Genomic DNA, 17,082 nt, shown 5'->3' on the forward strand with positions numbered 1-17,082 from the left:
GTTGTGTATGCCATAGTTTTTATCTGTACGAAACAAATTAAATGTTACCATAACTAAAACATCTCCTCAAAAATAACAGGAGAACATTACATGAGGACAAGAAGATACATTAATTTGAAGAGTAACTGAATTAAGACAAGCAGTTTTATAAGTTTGGGTGATTAATTGGCGAAAAAACTTGCCCTGTTATCTTTAATATTCTTACAACAACCTACAACAACTTTAAATATTTTTAACGTGAAAAATAAAGAAGCTTATATAATACTAGTTTTTGCCCGCGGCTTCGCCCGCGTTAATAATTAAAACATACTAACATACATAAAACTGAAAATTCGTACCTTCAACTTTGCTAAAGATCATCACGTGATCAAATGCATAGTTTACTATTCAATCCTTACTAATATCGATTAAAATAATCGATGTTTTGGGTCCAAAAGATCGATTCTCCGATTAATCGATCTTAGATCGCCATCCCTAGTTCCCGTGGGATTTCCGGGATAAAAACTATCCTATGTCTTTTCTCGGGTCTCAGACTATATTTGTATAAAATTTCATTAAAATCGATTCAGTGGTTAAGGCGTGAAGAAGAGACAACCAGACAGACAGACAGACAGAGTTACTTTCGGATTTATAATATTATTGAGGAAGTAAGGATAAACATCTCTTAACTCCATTGAAAATCCAATAAAAAATAAATCTAGAAATGTATACGGATAATTATAATTCTTCATATGGCAATTTCTAATAACTGTAAGTGAAATTGACAATTGACATTTGACATTGATTTCACAGATTGTTCATTTGTCATTGTTTTTAATTTAATTTTCGCACATTTTTCGAATTTCGAACGTTCGAATTGAATGCAAGTTTAAAATATGAACAAGGATTTTCAAGTTACAAAGCTTACAGTGAATTTAAAGTGTATTTATATACACTTTAAACGACTAAATCCTTAAATACTACAATCTACTAAAGTTATGGCGGAAGAGCCGATACACGTAATTCGGGAGAGCACGCGAGTTTTGTTGAAGTTGAACCGCCAACAACAGCGGGATGAAGTCAGCGATGTTAACCGGTCTATGGACGAAATAAGGTTTGTTATCTTATTTATACACTAACTTGGTGTAATTAACACCATATCGACCTCACATGTTTAAATTTTTAATTAAATTTAAAATTTAAAGATTCTTATTAAACATTTATTTCCAGAATATCAACAGAAAGTGTGTCCAATATAGCCCTAAAATTAAAAACTAAAACTTGTATCACAGTATCTGATTTGCAAATGTTGAAGAATGGTTTGATGGATGACCCCAACAACCAAACAATTGTATTGAACACACATGGAGCTTTGAGAGGGCTTGTGAGGGAGCTGACAGGTATATACCCTAAGAATGATATAATGATCAATTAAAAAATATTGAAGGAGGTTTGACTGTAGTGGCACCACCGCCACATCTATTTCTGTCCAGTTACAGCAGTATTAAGGGCTGCTGTGTTTTGGTTTGATGGGTATGGTAAGGGAGACATACTTTCTGAGGCTTTCCAGCTTTGTCCTCTGCGGTAGTGGCTCGCATTTGTGGCCAACTTCAGGTAGGAATATTAACATCAGGCGGACTGCATGCTTGTCCAGTACCTCTTTATTATAAAAAACGAAGGAAATCCTTGCAGTGGGACAGCAATCGGTTGATGATAATGATTTATAATTTCCAGGCCACGAAGTAAGGAAGCAGTGTGCAGCAGCTGGATGTCTATGTAACTTGGCTCTCGGAGACAGCAGGGCAAGCAACACCATTGCAAAGGCATCTGGTTCATACCTTGTCACAGCACTGGATAACCTTACTACAGAACTGGCGGTGTGTACCACATATTAAATGTTGATACAAAAGTATTGAATGTTGCTTTTTTGAAAGAAACTTTTTTGACCAATGTTGCATTATACAGACTAGTTATCTCAATCTGGTGTTGCAAATGATCATAGGCGACGTTGACTACTTTCCATCAGGTAGCACATCTGCTTTATCGTTAGGTTCAAATATAAAAAAACAAAAATCTGATTGTATTCTATTCACACTCTTCTTTATTTTTTAAAGATGCAATTTTTTCTAATTTTATAGGTGACTTGTGCCTGGACCATAGGCAACCTGGCTGGCTCTTGCCCCAGAGTATGTGAGCTGCTCATCTCGCAAGGTGCACTGAGCAAGCTGTGTGACATGCTGAAGGGCAATGACGATGTACAAGATGCAGCACTGTATGCTTTGGTGCACTTTGCTTACCAGTTTAAGGATGAACTTAGGTAGGTTTAATTTATATATTATATGGATTTGATTTGGATATTGAGATATAAATTCTGTTTATACATTGTACTAGCTGACCCGGCAAATGTTGTATTGCCATATAAATAAAAAAATGTTAAAGGTGAACAACTCTTATCACTTAGGGGTATGAAAAATAGATAGTAGCCGATTCTCAGAGCTACTGAATATGCATATAAAATTTGGTGAAAATCGTAAAGGAGTATGGTAATTAACATTGTGACGCGAGAATTTTATATATAAGATTTATAGCAGAAAATATAGAAATACAAAAGGCAATTTATCTGATTTAATTATTCACTACAGTCTTTCTACATTCACCACAAATTTACCCTACAGGCATCAGGGCAAGAATGAATAGATTTTATCCTTTATTAACCTGTATCATTGCTTTTCTATTGACATTGATATGAGAGGGTCAAGTGCTGGTCTTTTCCAAATTAAAATATAAGGTAAATTGTTAATATATGTTGCATTGTGCGTGAGTCTGCCATGCCAAGCATCAGACTGAAACATAAACAGATACAGAAATATGTTTTTCTCTATTTATGTCTCTGGTTACACTGCATGTTATTATATTACAGGGTGGAGCACCTTATAAGAATGCTGCAAGACCTATCAAAAATACAGCTAACAATGTCTTCTTCCCAACTTCTCTTCATTCTATCCTGCCACAAACATTTCCCGGAAAATATTACAGAAGATTTGCTCAAAAAAGTGTTAGATGATATACCAAAAACTATAGACACACACTTATCTTCATGTATGATCGGTTACAAGGGGAATTCATGTTGTAAACTAAATTATTTGTTTAGGATACTTGCGAATATGGATACTAGAGCATATAGTCCTATTTTAGAATATTTTATCACAAATAATGTAAGTGAAAACCTTTCTAAGATATTAAGTATGGAAAATAAATCTTTGTGCGAGTCTTTGCTTTGGTTGCTGGGAAATTTGTTTAATTACGATGGTAATAATGTGTTCTTTACTAGGTTACCTTTAAAATGTACTAGTTGATTAAGGTTCATATTTTTTGTTTTTGCTATACTGTTAATACCATTGTATAATTAATAACTTTGTTAAGTTTTGATAATTTAATCCACAATGTAAAATACTGTAAGCCAGATTAAACACTTCAAATTAATAATTTTTTTTTTTTACTTAATTTAATGTCGGTGTTCTCAGATAAATTAATTTGAATCAAACAGCAAAACCGCATCAGATTCAGTCCAGCGATTTAGGTAATTTAAAAATAATAGTTTAAGACTTTTGGATAGGTTAAGGAAACTAACACGAAATAAAAAAACATAGTGAGTCGCAATAAATATATAATATTATTATATCAATAATTATTCATAATATAATTTAATAATTAGATTAATATGGATAAGGCTACAAATTTAGCATTTAAAATTTTACAATCGCTCTCACAAATGTAGCGTTAGGGCCCGTTCACATTAGCGACATTTATTTTGAACTTTTGTTTCAATTGATTATCAATAATATTGCTATAAATATTGTAACACACTTTATTATTACTTTGTAAAGGTATATTTTGATCACTAGTCCCTTATTACAATTATTAAAGATTCAATAATCGATGTTACGAGTGTAAATATATTAATAAATCACTAATGGTGCATTTCCTTGTCATTAAATATAGGTTATATTTTTTAAGTAAAATGATACCGCTAGTGTGACCGGAGCCCAACAAAAATGGCAGTAGGTGATTAATTGTAATTTGTGACATTTTGGAATGAAATAGAATCACGTTACTTATCACTCCGTTACAATAACAAGAAAAATCTAAGTTATTGAGCACTTTAATTACGATATCTAAAAAATATCTCACTATTTTCTATCATGTGACGATTTCAAAAGACTAACTAAACTAGGTAGTTCTATAAAATTTGGCGGGTAACAATCATAGTGTAGATGGTTATTTTTTAAACTACATGCATGCTGGCAGAGCTAACTGAATGCTTAGTTCTTATAAATCGAAAGACTTATGGCAACATTTTTTATCGATTTTAAATTTATCCACAAATTGTAATGAGTCTTATAGACAAAAATGATAAATGCACAATTTTTCAGGTACAGTTAATGCACACTCATACGACAAAAGACATTATTGTTTGTAAAGTCAACAGGCAAGCAACTCATGTCAGCATATTTCATCTCTATTGTCCTGACTATACCCCAGCAAGTAATCATGTGAATTGTATTCACGGTATCTCTATCAACATTTCAATAGGCTTTTAAATACACAATAGGCAAATGTCACTGAAGGCATGCGGCCTGTACGGATTAAACATTTTAAGATCAAATGTATCAAAGTATAAACACTATACAAAATCGTCAAATTTCGTCTCACCTCTTACCTATCGTCTACACTATTAATATATTACTCGCCTTGTATTGCCTTACTTTATGACAAAATATTGCTTTTGTCTTGCTTATTCGCATTTTGAATACCAATCAAATTGATAACTCTACCTATAAAATTTTAAAAGTCATGCAACACCAATTGGTCTATCATAATATTAATAAAACTTAGTTCGCGGCTCTAAATGAATTCTCTTAACGCATTTGTCTCACTTATTTTGTTAAAAAACTTGCAAATTTTTCTTCTCTACCAAAAAATATTGTGTAAGTACTTCTATTAATAATTGACAATGAAATATTTTAAATTCCGATCAAGATCGATTCTCAAATTATTTGTTCAGTATTACAGCCTTCGTAGCTCGTAGATAATTTAAAAGTAATATGGCAATTATAGTCTTAAAAGAGCCATAAGTTTATCTTTGCCGTCGTGTATTGTCGTACCGCAACATATACGCCAATAGATTATTGTACAGGTACTACACAAATGAGGTTCGTAAGGAATCAGTCATGACTGCAATGGGGAGGATCGAGCTCTTATACAAAGGGCGCCTGTACGGTATGCATTGCACTGATGTGCCAAACTATCCGTATGTCGAGTCTATGAATTTGTTAATAAACATAGTATTAACAATACAAGACCGCAAAATACAAGATTCTAACGCCTCTTGTAAGTAACAGCGACCGGCCCCTTAATTGCATCACGTCATCTTTATTTGGATCGACAATCATTGATGAACAGTTGTTAATTTGTTCCCAGCATTCTACTGATTTCATTTCTAATGAATTGCTGTAAATAGCCAATGTGTGTACATTTGTATGAAACATTTAAGGCAGATTCTTGGAGCATCAGAAGTTAATCATTCAGGCTTTTCATGACTAGGTTTATCTATCAGTACTCTTGATATACCCGTCTATGTAGACAAATGTGTAAACCTGTTTCAGGTATTAAATTTGATCCTTGTACGTTATTTGGAAGCTGATTTTTCTCACTTCTATGTCTTTCAAAGGGTATTTGTCGCGCAGTCTACGTTTGTGAGAGTATCGCAAGTGTAGGGGGCAGTTACGTGTGGTCGGTGTGCTTGCGGTGGTGGTGGCGCCGCGGTCGCTGCCGCCCGTTCTCCGTAGTGCTTGGCGATGTTACTGGAAAGTAGAAGTAGAAGGTTCTATTCAAATATTTTATTGGAGTTGGTTGAAGGTCAGCTAGAAGCGATGTCATTAACTTGATAATAAACTAGCGTTGAATTTGAGCATAATCGTTACGGTCGGTGAAGTATTGAGCAGGAAATAATATTTTAAATTTAACATTTAACAATAACATAGCCTTTGATTTATTGGTGATTAGTATTTTTAATACGCTTTTTTTATTATTTTATTCAATGCAATAATCTATCGAAAGGTTAAAAAGTTTAGAAAACTTTAGAAAAAAATATAAGTGGAGCTTTAAAATTATAGATATCTGAGTAATAAAATAAAATCAGTTAAAAACATTAGTAAGCATAGCATTATCATGTATAAACGTTGCACCGTTAGTAATCATGTAATAACATTTCAATAATAATGTAAGAAATTTATAGGGAAAGTCGTAGATACATAGTAGTTTGTTATTGGGTTAAGTAGGATACGCAAGTAGAAAAATAATTGTTACGGTGTTACATTAGATGCTGTGTCAAAACATATGTTGCTTATGCGGAATTTCAGGATTTGTTTGTTAAGTAGGTATTTATTATTTGTTAGTATATTAACAGCAGGCATCTTATTAATTCATTTATTTAGTATTAAAATGAGTCATGCATAGTGATGAATAAGTGTATTATATTAACATTGTAGCATTATTACATTACATTTTGATTAATGGCAGCACCAATTATGTTAAATAAAAATATTAAAAAAAAAAACTTCAGTGCGTGCTCACCCTTGTCGTGGGATATTATTTTTGTTACCACGATTTTCAACTCTGGGTATGTATTCAAGGGGCTGTTAATCAATCTATCTGCCGTTTTTGTAATATTTCTGTTGCACATTGGACTTAATCGTGCGTCTGAAATGTAGTAAAAAATAAAAAGTCGTAGGGAATCCAACACATCATCAACAAATTTAATGAATTATCGTCCCATTTGTGAGCAGGGAGCATCTAATAGGAAAGTTTTAAGTTCCAATCCACTACGCTAGTTGTTCATTTTTGGCTGGCAGGAATAACTAAATATAAGGGAACATATTATGGTATATGGATACTTTGTCATCACACTGATATTACAAAATTGAAGTATTCTAAGACTTGGAAGTCAGAAATGTCAAAAAATAATAGCCAAGTAGGTCAACATACAAGTATAGTAAATTTATCTAGCATAATTACCTGGTGGTTCTTCTAAACTTTTTCCATTCGATGCCTCCCCATTCGGAGTGGTCGGTGTCTTTTTAGGCTTCTCATACCCGTAGCCTCGCGACCGTGCATGAGCTACATAGTTCATAAACATATTATAAAATCATTATCCCGTTGATAAAAATATTAAACGAAATGTATAATATTTGTGCATATTCGTACTTAATATTGTAGTTATGTGTAGTTGATGAGTATTTGTTGTATAAGAGTATAATACAGAATTATAATTAATCCTTACGATTAGCATACACGGTGGAGCGGTGTATAGGTTGGCCTACTGCTGATAACTCTGGAAGCGTTATTGGTCTTCTATTACTTCGTCCCCTCGATCCTCCCATACTATACTCTCTGAAAATTAATAGAAACGTATAAGTCAAAAGGTCAAATTTAATTGAAAACACAATTTGTTACAATTTAAAAAACCAGTACGTAAACATCCGATAATTATTAATTTGTCAAGTCTATGTTATGCTCTTCACTCAATTCAATTTACTACAAAATAATCAAAAATTAAAATATACTTATTGAAAATAACTCAATGGGTTGATTTTCTAAGGTATATAGACCGCGCCAAAATGTTAGTCCGCTCTGAAGTTGTTGCAAGCAGGTATAGTCATACAATTTGCTATGGCGACGCGATTCATTTCTATATTCAGAGCGGACTAGCAGTTTTACGTGGACTATAATAAACTATAATGGTTAGTGTAGATTAACAACTGTTAAAGCGATAAATAAACACATAAAGTGAAAAAATATAAAATAATGTTGCCAGTGAAATGTAAGCTAGAATATATAAAAACATTTTTATAGCATACAATTAATCATATTAATATAATGAAAACTTACTCTCTAAGTGGTTCGCGCCAGAACTCGGGCGTGTGTACCGGCGGGAACGCGTAATGATTCTGGTAGCCGTAGCTGTCCAGCCCGCTCGCGCGCAAGCTCGCGTGGAGAGAGTTCTTCATGCACTGCAACTGTTTAAGTGACGGCTACTTTAGTGTTGCCATCAAATTATCCAGTTTTAATAAGGTTTTATGGGAATGTGAATAAAAAATGGCGTTATTTTTGTTATAATTCCGTGAAGCGACTAAATGACGTGTTGAATAAGTTTTTTATTGTCAGTGCGTGTGTGCTCATAATAATATTCTATCCATTTTTTAATGTAGACATAAAATATTATGTATTTTCATTTAAATGTTTTGTGTGATGCCTTTTCAACTACAAAGTTACAGTATAGCAAGCATAGCATACAACAATCGAGCAATTGCGGGATAAAATATCGGACATAAACAGATCATGCAAATGTATCTCACGGTACTCAGTAAAGCGGCGCCCGCACAGACTATCCGATTTCGCGGGTTGATAGGTACATATTTAAGGACCCACTCAAAGCCACTGAGTATTTTATAGGGTTCAAGATTTGGTAGATACGCTATCTATGTTCAAACGCTATTGGAATTAAAGAAATAGGTTATTTTTACATTTACCGACAACGCGGAGTATTATAGGCTCAAAGCGTTACGAAGAATGGAAAAGAATATCTATTAGAAAAACTACGTGACAAAGTCATTAGTAAGGCAATTAAACGACACTATACTAAGGGATGTAGTGAATATAATTATTATAGTAACTACCGAAGGACTATCAACTATTATTTATCGGCGTCTTTGGAAGTACCTACATTATATATTTAGATTTATTTCTACCTTTAACTGGGTATCGTATTTTAGTCGCATAGCTGGAAATCCGGTTCTAAAACCTTAATTTTCTGTTCGCGGTATTCCGTAGCTTAACTCCCCACTATATCGCCAGATATAATCCACTTCCGATCCAGTCCATTCCGAGCAAACATCCATATATTTAAAAAATGACGTTATTCTCTAGCTGGTTATCGTCAGTATTCCATACGTGTGCGACTGGGGCGACAGGGGGGCATATAGCGCGGGCCGCGCCGCAAAACCGGTATCTGTGGGGCGCCGCGTCCGGACGTACGTGTGCGTGCCTGGCGGCGGCCCCGTCGAACAGTAGGTTGGTGACGCCGCCCGCGGCCGCCAGTACCTCTCTCCGCTGGCGCTCCGCGTCGCCGCGCAGGCGCCGCACGAGCCGCTCCGCGTCCGCCAGCCGCGCGCGCAGCTCCGCGCGCGACTCCGCCTCGCCCGCCGCCTCGCCCGCCGCCGGGCACGCGTCCGCGTCCGACGCGCACCGCAGCTCCAGCGTGCGGATTTTCCTGGAAACGATTGTTGTACCCAATTGCTTATCTATCTATCTATACATTTAAATAAAATTGGAGTGTCTGTTTTTAATATTAAAATAACCGTTTTTTTACTACATGCATATGTACATACATATACGGTACATACACCAAAATAACATTTTTTACAATTTTTGTCTGTCTGTCAGTTTGTTCTGGCTAATCTCTGAAATGGCTGGACCGATTTTGACGGGACTTTTATTGGCAGGTAGCAGATGTAATAAGGAGTAACTTAGGCTACTTATATTTTAAAACTAGCTGTGCCCCTGTTTCTTTTAACGCGGATGAAACCGCGGGGCACAGCTAGTATTAAAATATGCAAGCTCTAGTCAGTCCATTCTTGTTTTGATTTAGCTAAAACAATTATATATGGTGATGATTCTGCTGTTAAGTTTTGTAATTTTTATTATACCTACCTACGGAACCTCGCAGTTTTCTGTAATTAGAATACTTACATTTACTTCCTAATAAAAAATGATCTAAACAACAAACGACACCAATGACTCAAATTCATATGTAGATGAGAATTTATTTTCAGTTTACAAAAACTATTCATGTTTCTCATATACCTAAATGAACATTAAAGAATTCAAGATAAACAGGGTAAAATGTTGAATCCTAAGGAATAGGAGTGACTCCAATTACGGAATAAAACCTCTATATTCAACAGTAAACCTCAAAAAAATAAATACAGCCGCAGAACCTCCTGTTTTTCGAGGTCAGTTAAAGACCGGAAAATCATGGATAATATTTATGATAATTTATACGCACTCAGTTTGCGCCTCGATAATTCTCTGCAGCTGCACCGCGCGCGCCTCCGCCGCCCGCGCCTCGCCCCGCGCCGCCGCCGCTTCTTTCTCCAACTTGCTCACTTCACGACGTAGATTCGTTTCCTGTATACATTACATTCCTGTACATTCATTATCAAATTACACAAAATATAATTTTAATATATATATTTATTATGTTTTTATAATAATGAAAGCAATTTTCCTCTCCCGATTCTTGATATCATGGTAAAAAATAAAAAAAAATAACTCTTAACATGTTCAAATAAAAAAAATGTCAATATAAGGGTTACCTCGACATTTTCAGTAGTTTCCTCAGGAGTACTGGTTGGTGTGGCCTCTGTCTGGCTCAGTTTTGGTGTAGCTTCCTTATTGAAAATCAATTGAAACTGTAGGTCTGTAACGAAAATAAACATTTCTAAGAATACATTCTAAATACTTATAATAACGTAACTATAATTATTATCTGTACTTAATTTATAGTTTTTAGTAAATGATCTCACAGTCCACCTGATAGTAATGGTCGCTGCCTCCCATGAACATCTGTTACCAACTCTACATAGAACAAGTTCCACCAGAAGCGGATCAAAGATGTGTTGCCAGTTGCCACGCCTGAGGGCTAAGAATATTGCTTCATATATTAGTCAGTCGATATCCACATCCTTCCATCGAAACGAAGAACTCCTATAAGCTGTGGTACCTCCTCAATCGATTCACACTGGCTCTTCCAACTGCGATATTCTAAAATACCTACTACTTATTAATAATTGGTAATGTTAAATACTTCCAAACCTAACTATTTTTATGACAAGTTATCAATTTAATTCTTTAGCAAAATCTCCTGAAGATCACAATACTCACTCAGTTTGCTAGACAACTCAAACAAGAAGCCACTTTTTACTCACATATTTGTTTTAAAAACAAAAACGTTCGCTAGATTATTGTGCGCTCACCTCTATTCCTCTCCCTCAACGCCTCGATCTCCGCATGGAGGCCACTCAGCATCAGCCGGTGCTGTTCCTGCAGGAACCGCACGCTGTGCTCCAGGTGCGCCACCCTCGCCGTGGCATCGCTCCCGCCGATGAGGAACCCACCTGTGGTGGCGTCGGGCGATGCTTTCTTCACCTGGAACGTTTGATGGTTTGGATGTATCTGTTGATTTCAATACAGTTTATTGTAAATTTTAAATATCATGAACGGGTAGAGTTTTTAAACTGAGATTGTAAGGTTATAATAGATGAGCGATTTATTGAACTAGGTATATAATTTGTCTCCACGACGTATAGCGCAGGGGCGAAATAAGTATTAATAGAAGAATGCTTAATGGAACTGACATATTTTTAGGATTTGCGACTCCAATCGTAGTTTTGGACTACCTGCAGCACTTAAACTAGTAAACCGTTCATACCGACTGTAATGTCACCTATATTTTGTACGTTTATACTCAGTCATCGTTCCCACCAACCTTCGCCGGTTTTTTTCCTCTTCCGTGGTTTATACTGAATACTTTTAGAGTTGCCGTGATAGTAGACAACATATGACTACGATCAGCTACTGATGTAAAATATTCATTTGAACATCTTTCCTAAGAAGTGACTTTATGAAATCTTTTATTCCGATATCTTCGAAACAAAACATCGGTCATAGTCGTTACACGAGGAAAATACGTGTACGACGTCATGGCGTGTAGCTAGTATCGTATATATTTAACTACAATTTAAGAATTGTATGTACGAAGTTGTCTCATTGCATACTAACTACGACAGATAGATAGATATCTATCTATACTCGGTAAATGTTACTTATATTTAGGGAAACCGTGACGAGGTCAAGCTTCAATGGTAACCGCAATATGAAGTCAAGTTGCCGGTAGCTAAGATAAATTAAATATAAGCCTACAACGATTTCTGAGTAGTTTTAATGAAGTAAACAAAAGTTAAATTCATTTGGAAAACCTTTGATTGAAATTGCAAAATGACTGTCAATAATCTGGAAGACCTTTATGTACCTACATTATGTACTAATAATTTATTGTACATGTTCGAAGTAAATGCAGTTGACGAGCTAGCACTTGTAAAACAAGCAAGATTGAAATGCTAATATACCATTGCGTAAAATTCAGTAGGTACGTATTATTGAGCAAACTCTGACTCACTTAGAACTATCCTTTGTTCTCCTGAAGCGAACGGATGATACCTGCCTTTGTTAAGGAATAAATTATTCCTGTCTAACTTCCTAGATTGTAGATTAATCCTTTGTTTCGTCAAATATCGATCATGAGTCAAGGATGTGGAAAATCCCACTGAAACCCACAATTTTCTTTTCGTGTCAATGGCCGATTGTGTTGAACTGTGATGCCAATTCTATGAATCGATGTTGTTTACTATGCTTACGATTATTTATTTACGTTGCACTTCGATTTCTTATGAGTAAAACGTTCCTTTTGGTGCAAACAATTCACGTTTATATTTTCCTACATATTATTTTTGTTAATTATGTTAACATAGTAAAACAGATTTACACTAACATAATATTTAAGTACCTACTTGTTTAATAGGAAATAACAAGAAAAACTGAAGAAAACTATCGCATAATAATGTTTATCAAAACGAAGGTAATGCATTTTAATGCGCAATATTAAGCATAATATAAAGGCTTTAAACATATTATGTAGGTAGGTACTTAATTTTTTTTATAAAATATAAATTCAACTATTATCAGAAATGAGATCAACAACCCAAACCCCTTTTATTCGCTCCAGCGGAGTTTAAGTACCTACTGATTTTGTAAGCATATTCAAGAAAATTAAGAAAGATGTCCTTACTTGTAACTTGGCGAAGGGTGCCGCTGGTACGAGGACTTTGGAAGCCATCGCCGAGGCAGTTCACCGCGAGAGCCGTCAGGAGTGGTAAGCGCAACCTCCTTTGTTAACTACCTCGGAGCACGGACGCGCTCGCAATGGAAGATATCCGACATTTGTGCACGGCAAAATAAACGACGACCTTGCCCACTACGCGTAATAATTAAAAATAAAATCCACGATAGGCACACAAATAAACAGTCCGCGTTTCTCTTCAATAGCGTTATTTTGAGGTAGACGTTTCCTTACTTAACCGTGGGTCTTCGAACTCCACGACCGATATAACCTTGAACTAGTGACCGGAATTGACTTTCGACGAGGGTTCTGATTATCCTGAGGTTGTGCGGTGTTGGATGGTGTTTTTGAAGGGTTTTCTCGTGTTAGGCGGACAGTGAGCCGGAGCCGACGGTGGGCAGGCAGGTGCAGGGGCGAGGGAGCGGCGCGGAGGGTGCAGCGTATCGATCGCGCCGCCGCACACAGGTCTCGCGTATCGCTGACTCACGGGATTCTGTCACTACGAGCCATGGCGCAGTGCCAACAGCGCTGATGGCTTTACGGCATGTCATCGGGATAATAGCTTAATTTTCGACAGCCGACACCAATATTCAGGAAATTTGGTACTCTACCGAAATATAAGCATCGATATAACTTCTAATAAATAACACCAATGAAAGATATTTGAATAACTTTACTTAATACTCAAGTACTAACGTTCTTTGCTCGTTCTAAAATTTTTGTGACCTAGTTAGAGCGCACAGCCTTTCGTTATATTCGTTTCAATTTAATAACATGAAACACTTCAAAGTGTAGGTATACGTAGATACGTAATTACTTACGTATGTACTCAATTTAACATTTTCGCATTTCAAACTGTGAAGACGTTATTCAGCATTTAAAAGTAGCGTAAGTTGAAATGATAAAGGCCTCCTGCCTTAACACACCCCTCAAACCAGAACACGTTAGGTATGGTGCTTTCATAGTCAAACCTCGATTAATCATACGCTCTACCGTAGAATATTTATGAAGTAGTTGCTCAAAGTTTTCGCAAACAAAACTTCGTGTTAAAGGTAGCTAAAAATAAAAATAAGTGCATTAGTGTATTAAAAAGCATGACACATGGGTAATTATACCTACCGGCATGCAATTAGGTATGTAGTCGGTATGAGGGTAGTTCTAGAAAGTTTATTTACGACCACTGAAGTTACAGATATTAATCAAAATGAAAGTAGGACAGAGCGTTTTATTTGTCATGTGTGCATTTCATGATAAAACCATGAATACATTGACTGGAACTATTTGTCACGATATGTTATAAATACCTACATAGGTATGCTGGCTAATTGCTCAAAAACTGTCAAATCAAGCATCACATAATGCACTGATTTCAAACAGGCACAGTGGCCTCTCTTGGGTCACTTACTTCCTTTGAAATTTGTGATTGCAATTATTATCTCTTGGGCTACTTGATATCATAGCCAGGGGTTTGTTTTTAGAAATTTGACATCAACATCACTTTCTCACCCCAAAACAAAGTTGTCAAGATTTTCTAAGTTTATGTTTTTATCACCACCGTCACACATACTTCTGCCTAATAACAGCAGTGTTAAAACTGTAAGGAAGATATACTTTTCCGAGCCGTTCCAGCTTAATCCTCAGGGGTAGCGGCGCATCCGTGGCCGACCTCAAGTAGGAATAGGTAATTTTATCTGGGTTTGATTACAGATGTCCATGAGCGGTATGAGCCTCTTGCCATCAGGTGGACTGGATGCTCGTCTGCTACTTCTATATTATAAAAAAAATGTACTTGTATCATTTAAACACAAAATACTTACGTCCCTTATTTCATCTTCAGTTTTATTAGTAATTGTTAATATCGCAGTTCGGCTCCATTGTGGGAAATGCCGAGAAGTATTTGTCGGTAGAGACGGCGCCCCCATGCCGGGCAACGTCCGAGTGCTGTACAACATCGCGTCGATCGTTTACTAGATAATAAAATCGAATTTAATTGTCAATGTACAGTAAATACGATCATGTCAAAGAACGTGCACGTGTTCGTAGCGAACGGATCGTAAAAATAAACTACGTGTTAATAATTATAACGCTTGAAACGTATTCCGTAAATATTAAAAATTATGAAAATTTTACTTACGATTTTTTCAAAGGAAATAATGTAAATAAATCGTATATCTTCACAGTATACCATAATATGTACTTTTTTGGATACTTTATTTGGTACTTTTAGTAGTTAGCTGACGGTTTCATAAACATTAGCGTTGCCTAGCAACGTTCGTTTGGATACTATTATAGGACTATAATGTTAGTTAATAATAAAAAACATTAATTTACTAATTAATATGCAGTTATACATAATTATATCCAGAAAAGTCCTAAGGTTCATTCATCAATTTTACTGCTTTGTTTAACGTAACGAAACTTTTGAAAGCCTTAGGAAAGTTATAGGTTGAATCTTAGAAATAGCAGACCAGTGAATCCGAGCTTACAACGGAAATAGGTCCAAAACTCCAAACAGACGTCAATGTCATAATTTTTGTTGTTTGTGTTTTTCTTTCAAGTTATTTGTTGATCAAAGATTTATAAACATCGCTTATTATTGCTTTTACAAATTTTATAACAATTTAATTTTCGAAAAATATACATATTATCCTAGGACTTCACAAACATCTATGGAAATAAATATTTGACTTATTCTATAATTTTAAATTTCGAATTGAATGCAAATTCGAAAATGGATATCAGGGCTTGCATGAGAGGATTTTCTTACATGCCAAAAAATACAATGGAAGTTATTGATTTGAAGGTAATAGGTATTTAGTTTTATATATTACTGTACCCTAAATTGAAAGTTTCGCATTGATTATATTTGGTCTGTATGAATTTCCGTAAGTGGTAACCATTCGACGTGCTGCTGGAGAATTATTGTCACTTCCTTGGAGCGATATTTGAAGGGTAACTGTGTTAGAGTCCGCGTCAAACTTCTAGTCCGCTCTGAATGTAGAAACGAGTCGCATCGCAACAACAAATTGTAGATATTAGCGAGACGAAGATAGCGCGGGAAAGATAGTACTAGATGCGGGAAAGATAGGCTCATCCACACCATTCCTTTTAATAATATTCTTATATTTTTAATTTAAAATATCCTCGCTTCTTTTGAACCTATTTTTTTACACTTAGAGCGTTTTCAGATTATCCGATCCGATATCGGTGTCGGACGACGATAGCCGACATCCGATAGCCGACACCATGTGCTATTTTCACATATTTCCGACAAAATCGTTCCGATACGGCCATTTGCTCGATAGCTTAGTGCGGACAGGTCATCATGGCAGACTATAATAGAAAACTTTATTTGCTGTATCTCTTATATTTGAGACGCAAAAAAAGATCTGTTCACAGACAGTATTGAATACATCCTATTGTGGAAGCTAGATATTCAGAGGGAGCATTTTACACTCTTTTTAGCAAGCTACAACACGCACCTAGAAAGTTTTTTAATTACTTTCGTATGAGTGAATCCACATTCAATTATTTGCTAATTCATCTCACAAACAGTATCAAGAAACAAGACACACATTTTCGAATGGCTGTGGGGCCTAAAGAAATGCTGGCTGTGACAATACACGTAGAGCACACATACAAACATTATCGCCCGACGGCTCACGGGCGTCCGATGGTGTCGCCAGCATATCGCTGTCGGCTCCGATATCCGATATCGGAACGGACAATGTGAAAGGCAGGTACATGTTTCATACATTTTAATTACCCCGATATCGTATCGGCGTCCGATACCGATATCGGATCGGATAATGTGAAAACGCTCTTACCATTGAAAAAAACCTTACAGTACAACAAAGGTAATATAAAATAACTAATTACCTAATTCCAGTATGTGGAGAAGGATGCATTAGAACAAACGTGGAGGACAAGTCGACGCGAGCGGCTGAAACAACAGGAGCAGAAGATATGGGATGAGTTTGTTCAGGAGCGGGATGTTGTTAGCAGTGTTTGTGAAGGTTAGGGTTCATATACTTAGTTAGAAGCTAGAATTGTGAAACATTTGAAAATTTTGTTTATTGTTACTG

The 17,082-nt window shown here is 35.8% G+C and overlaps 3 protein-coding genes across 10 annotated transcripts in view; 2 read left to right on the forward strand and 1 right to left on the reverse strand.

Annotated features, from left to right (window-relative positions):
• Window positions 1–944: 944 nt before the first annotated feature.
• Window positions 945–3,463, forward strand: LOC140757235 (uncharacterized). Its single transcript, XM_073092784.1, has 5 exons — window positions 945–1,093; window positions 1,210–1,379; window positions 1,714–1,856; window positions 2,118–2,296; window positions 2,900–3,463. Exons 1-5 carry the CDS (start codon window positions 978–980, stop codon window positions 3,333–3,335), a joined length of 1,044 nt encoding a protein of 347 aa, XP_072948885.1. The 5' UTR covers window positions 945–977; the 3' UTR covers window positions 3,336–3,463.
• A 166-nt stretch (window positions 3,464–3,629) lies between these two features.
• LOC140757233 (uncharacterized) lies at window positions 3,630–15,273 on the reverse strand. Of its 8 annotated transcripts, none has more exons than XM_073092778.1 (11): window positions 15,132–15,273; window positions 14,815–14,964; window positions 11,076–11,247; window positions 10,416–10,519; window positions 10,106–10,227; window positions 9,076–9,310; window positions 7,930–8,057; window positions 7,322–7,431; window positions 7,057–7,158; window positions 6,616–6,741; window positions 3,630–5,843 (listed from the first exon to the last, which is right to left on the reverse strand). In XM_073092778.1, exons 2-11 carry the CDS (start codon window positions 14,947–14,949, stop codon window positions 5,764–5,766), a joined length of 1,314 nt encoding a protein of 437 aa, XP_072948879.1. In that variant the 5' UTR covers window positions 14,950–14,964; window positions 15,132–15,273; the 3' UTR covers window positions 3,630–5,763. The 8 variants fall into 8 exon arrangements, with proteins under 8 accessions (XP_072948879.1, XP_072948878.1, XP_072948876.1 ...); XM_073092777.1 differs by having other exon boundaries at window positions 10,106–10,238; window positions 10,415–10,519; XM_073092775.1 differs by having other exon boundaries at window positions 11,076–11,274.
• A 233-nt stretch (window positions 15,274–15,506) lies between these two features.
• LOC140757114 (uncharacterized) overlaps window positions 15,507–17,082 on the forward strand; it is a 45,929-nt gene continuing 44,353 nt past the window's right edge. Inside the window, exons 1-2 of the mRNA XM_073092650.1 lie at window positions 15,507–15,800; window positions 16,887–17,013. Of these exons, the coding sequence (XP_072948751.1) occupies window positions 15,729–15,800; window positions 16,887–17,013 (199 nt within the window). The 5' untranslated portion in view covers window positions 15,507–15,728. The remainder of the gene's footprint in view (window positions 15,801–16,886; window positions 17,014–17,082) is intronic.

The sequence above is a fragment of the Epargyreus clarus genome, unplaced genomic scaffold, assembly GCF_041222505.1.
Source record: "Epargyreus clarus isolate Ecla_fem2 unplaced genomic scaffold, WU_Ecla_fem_2.2 ptg000004l, whole genome shotgun sequence".
Lineage (NCBI taxonomy): Eukaryota > Metazoa > Arthropoda > Insecta > Lepidoptera > Hesperiidae > Epargyreus > Epargyreus clarus.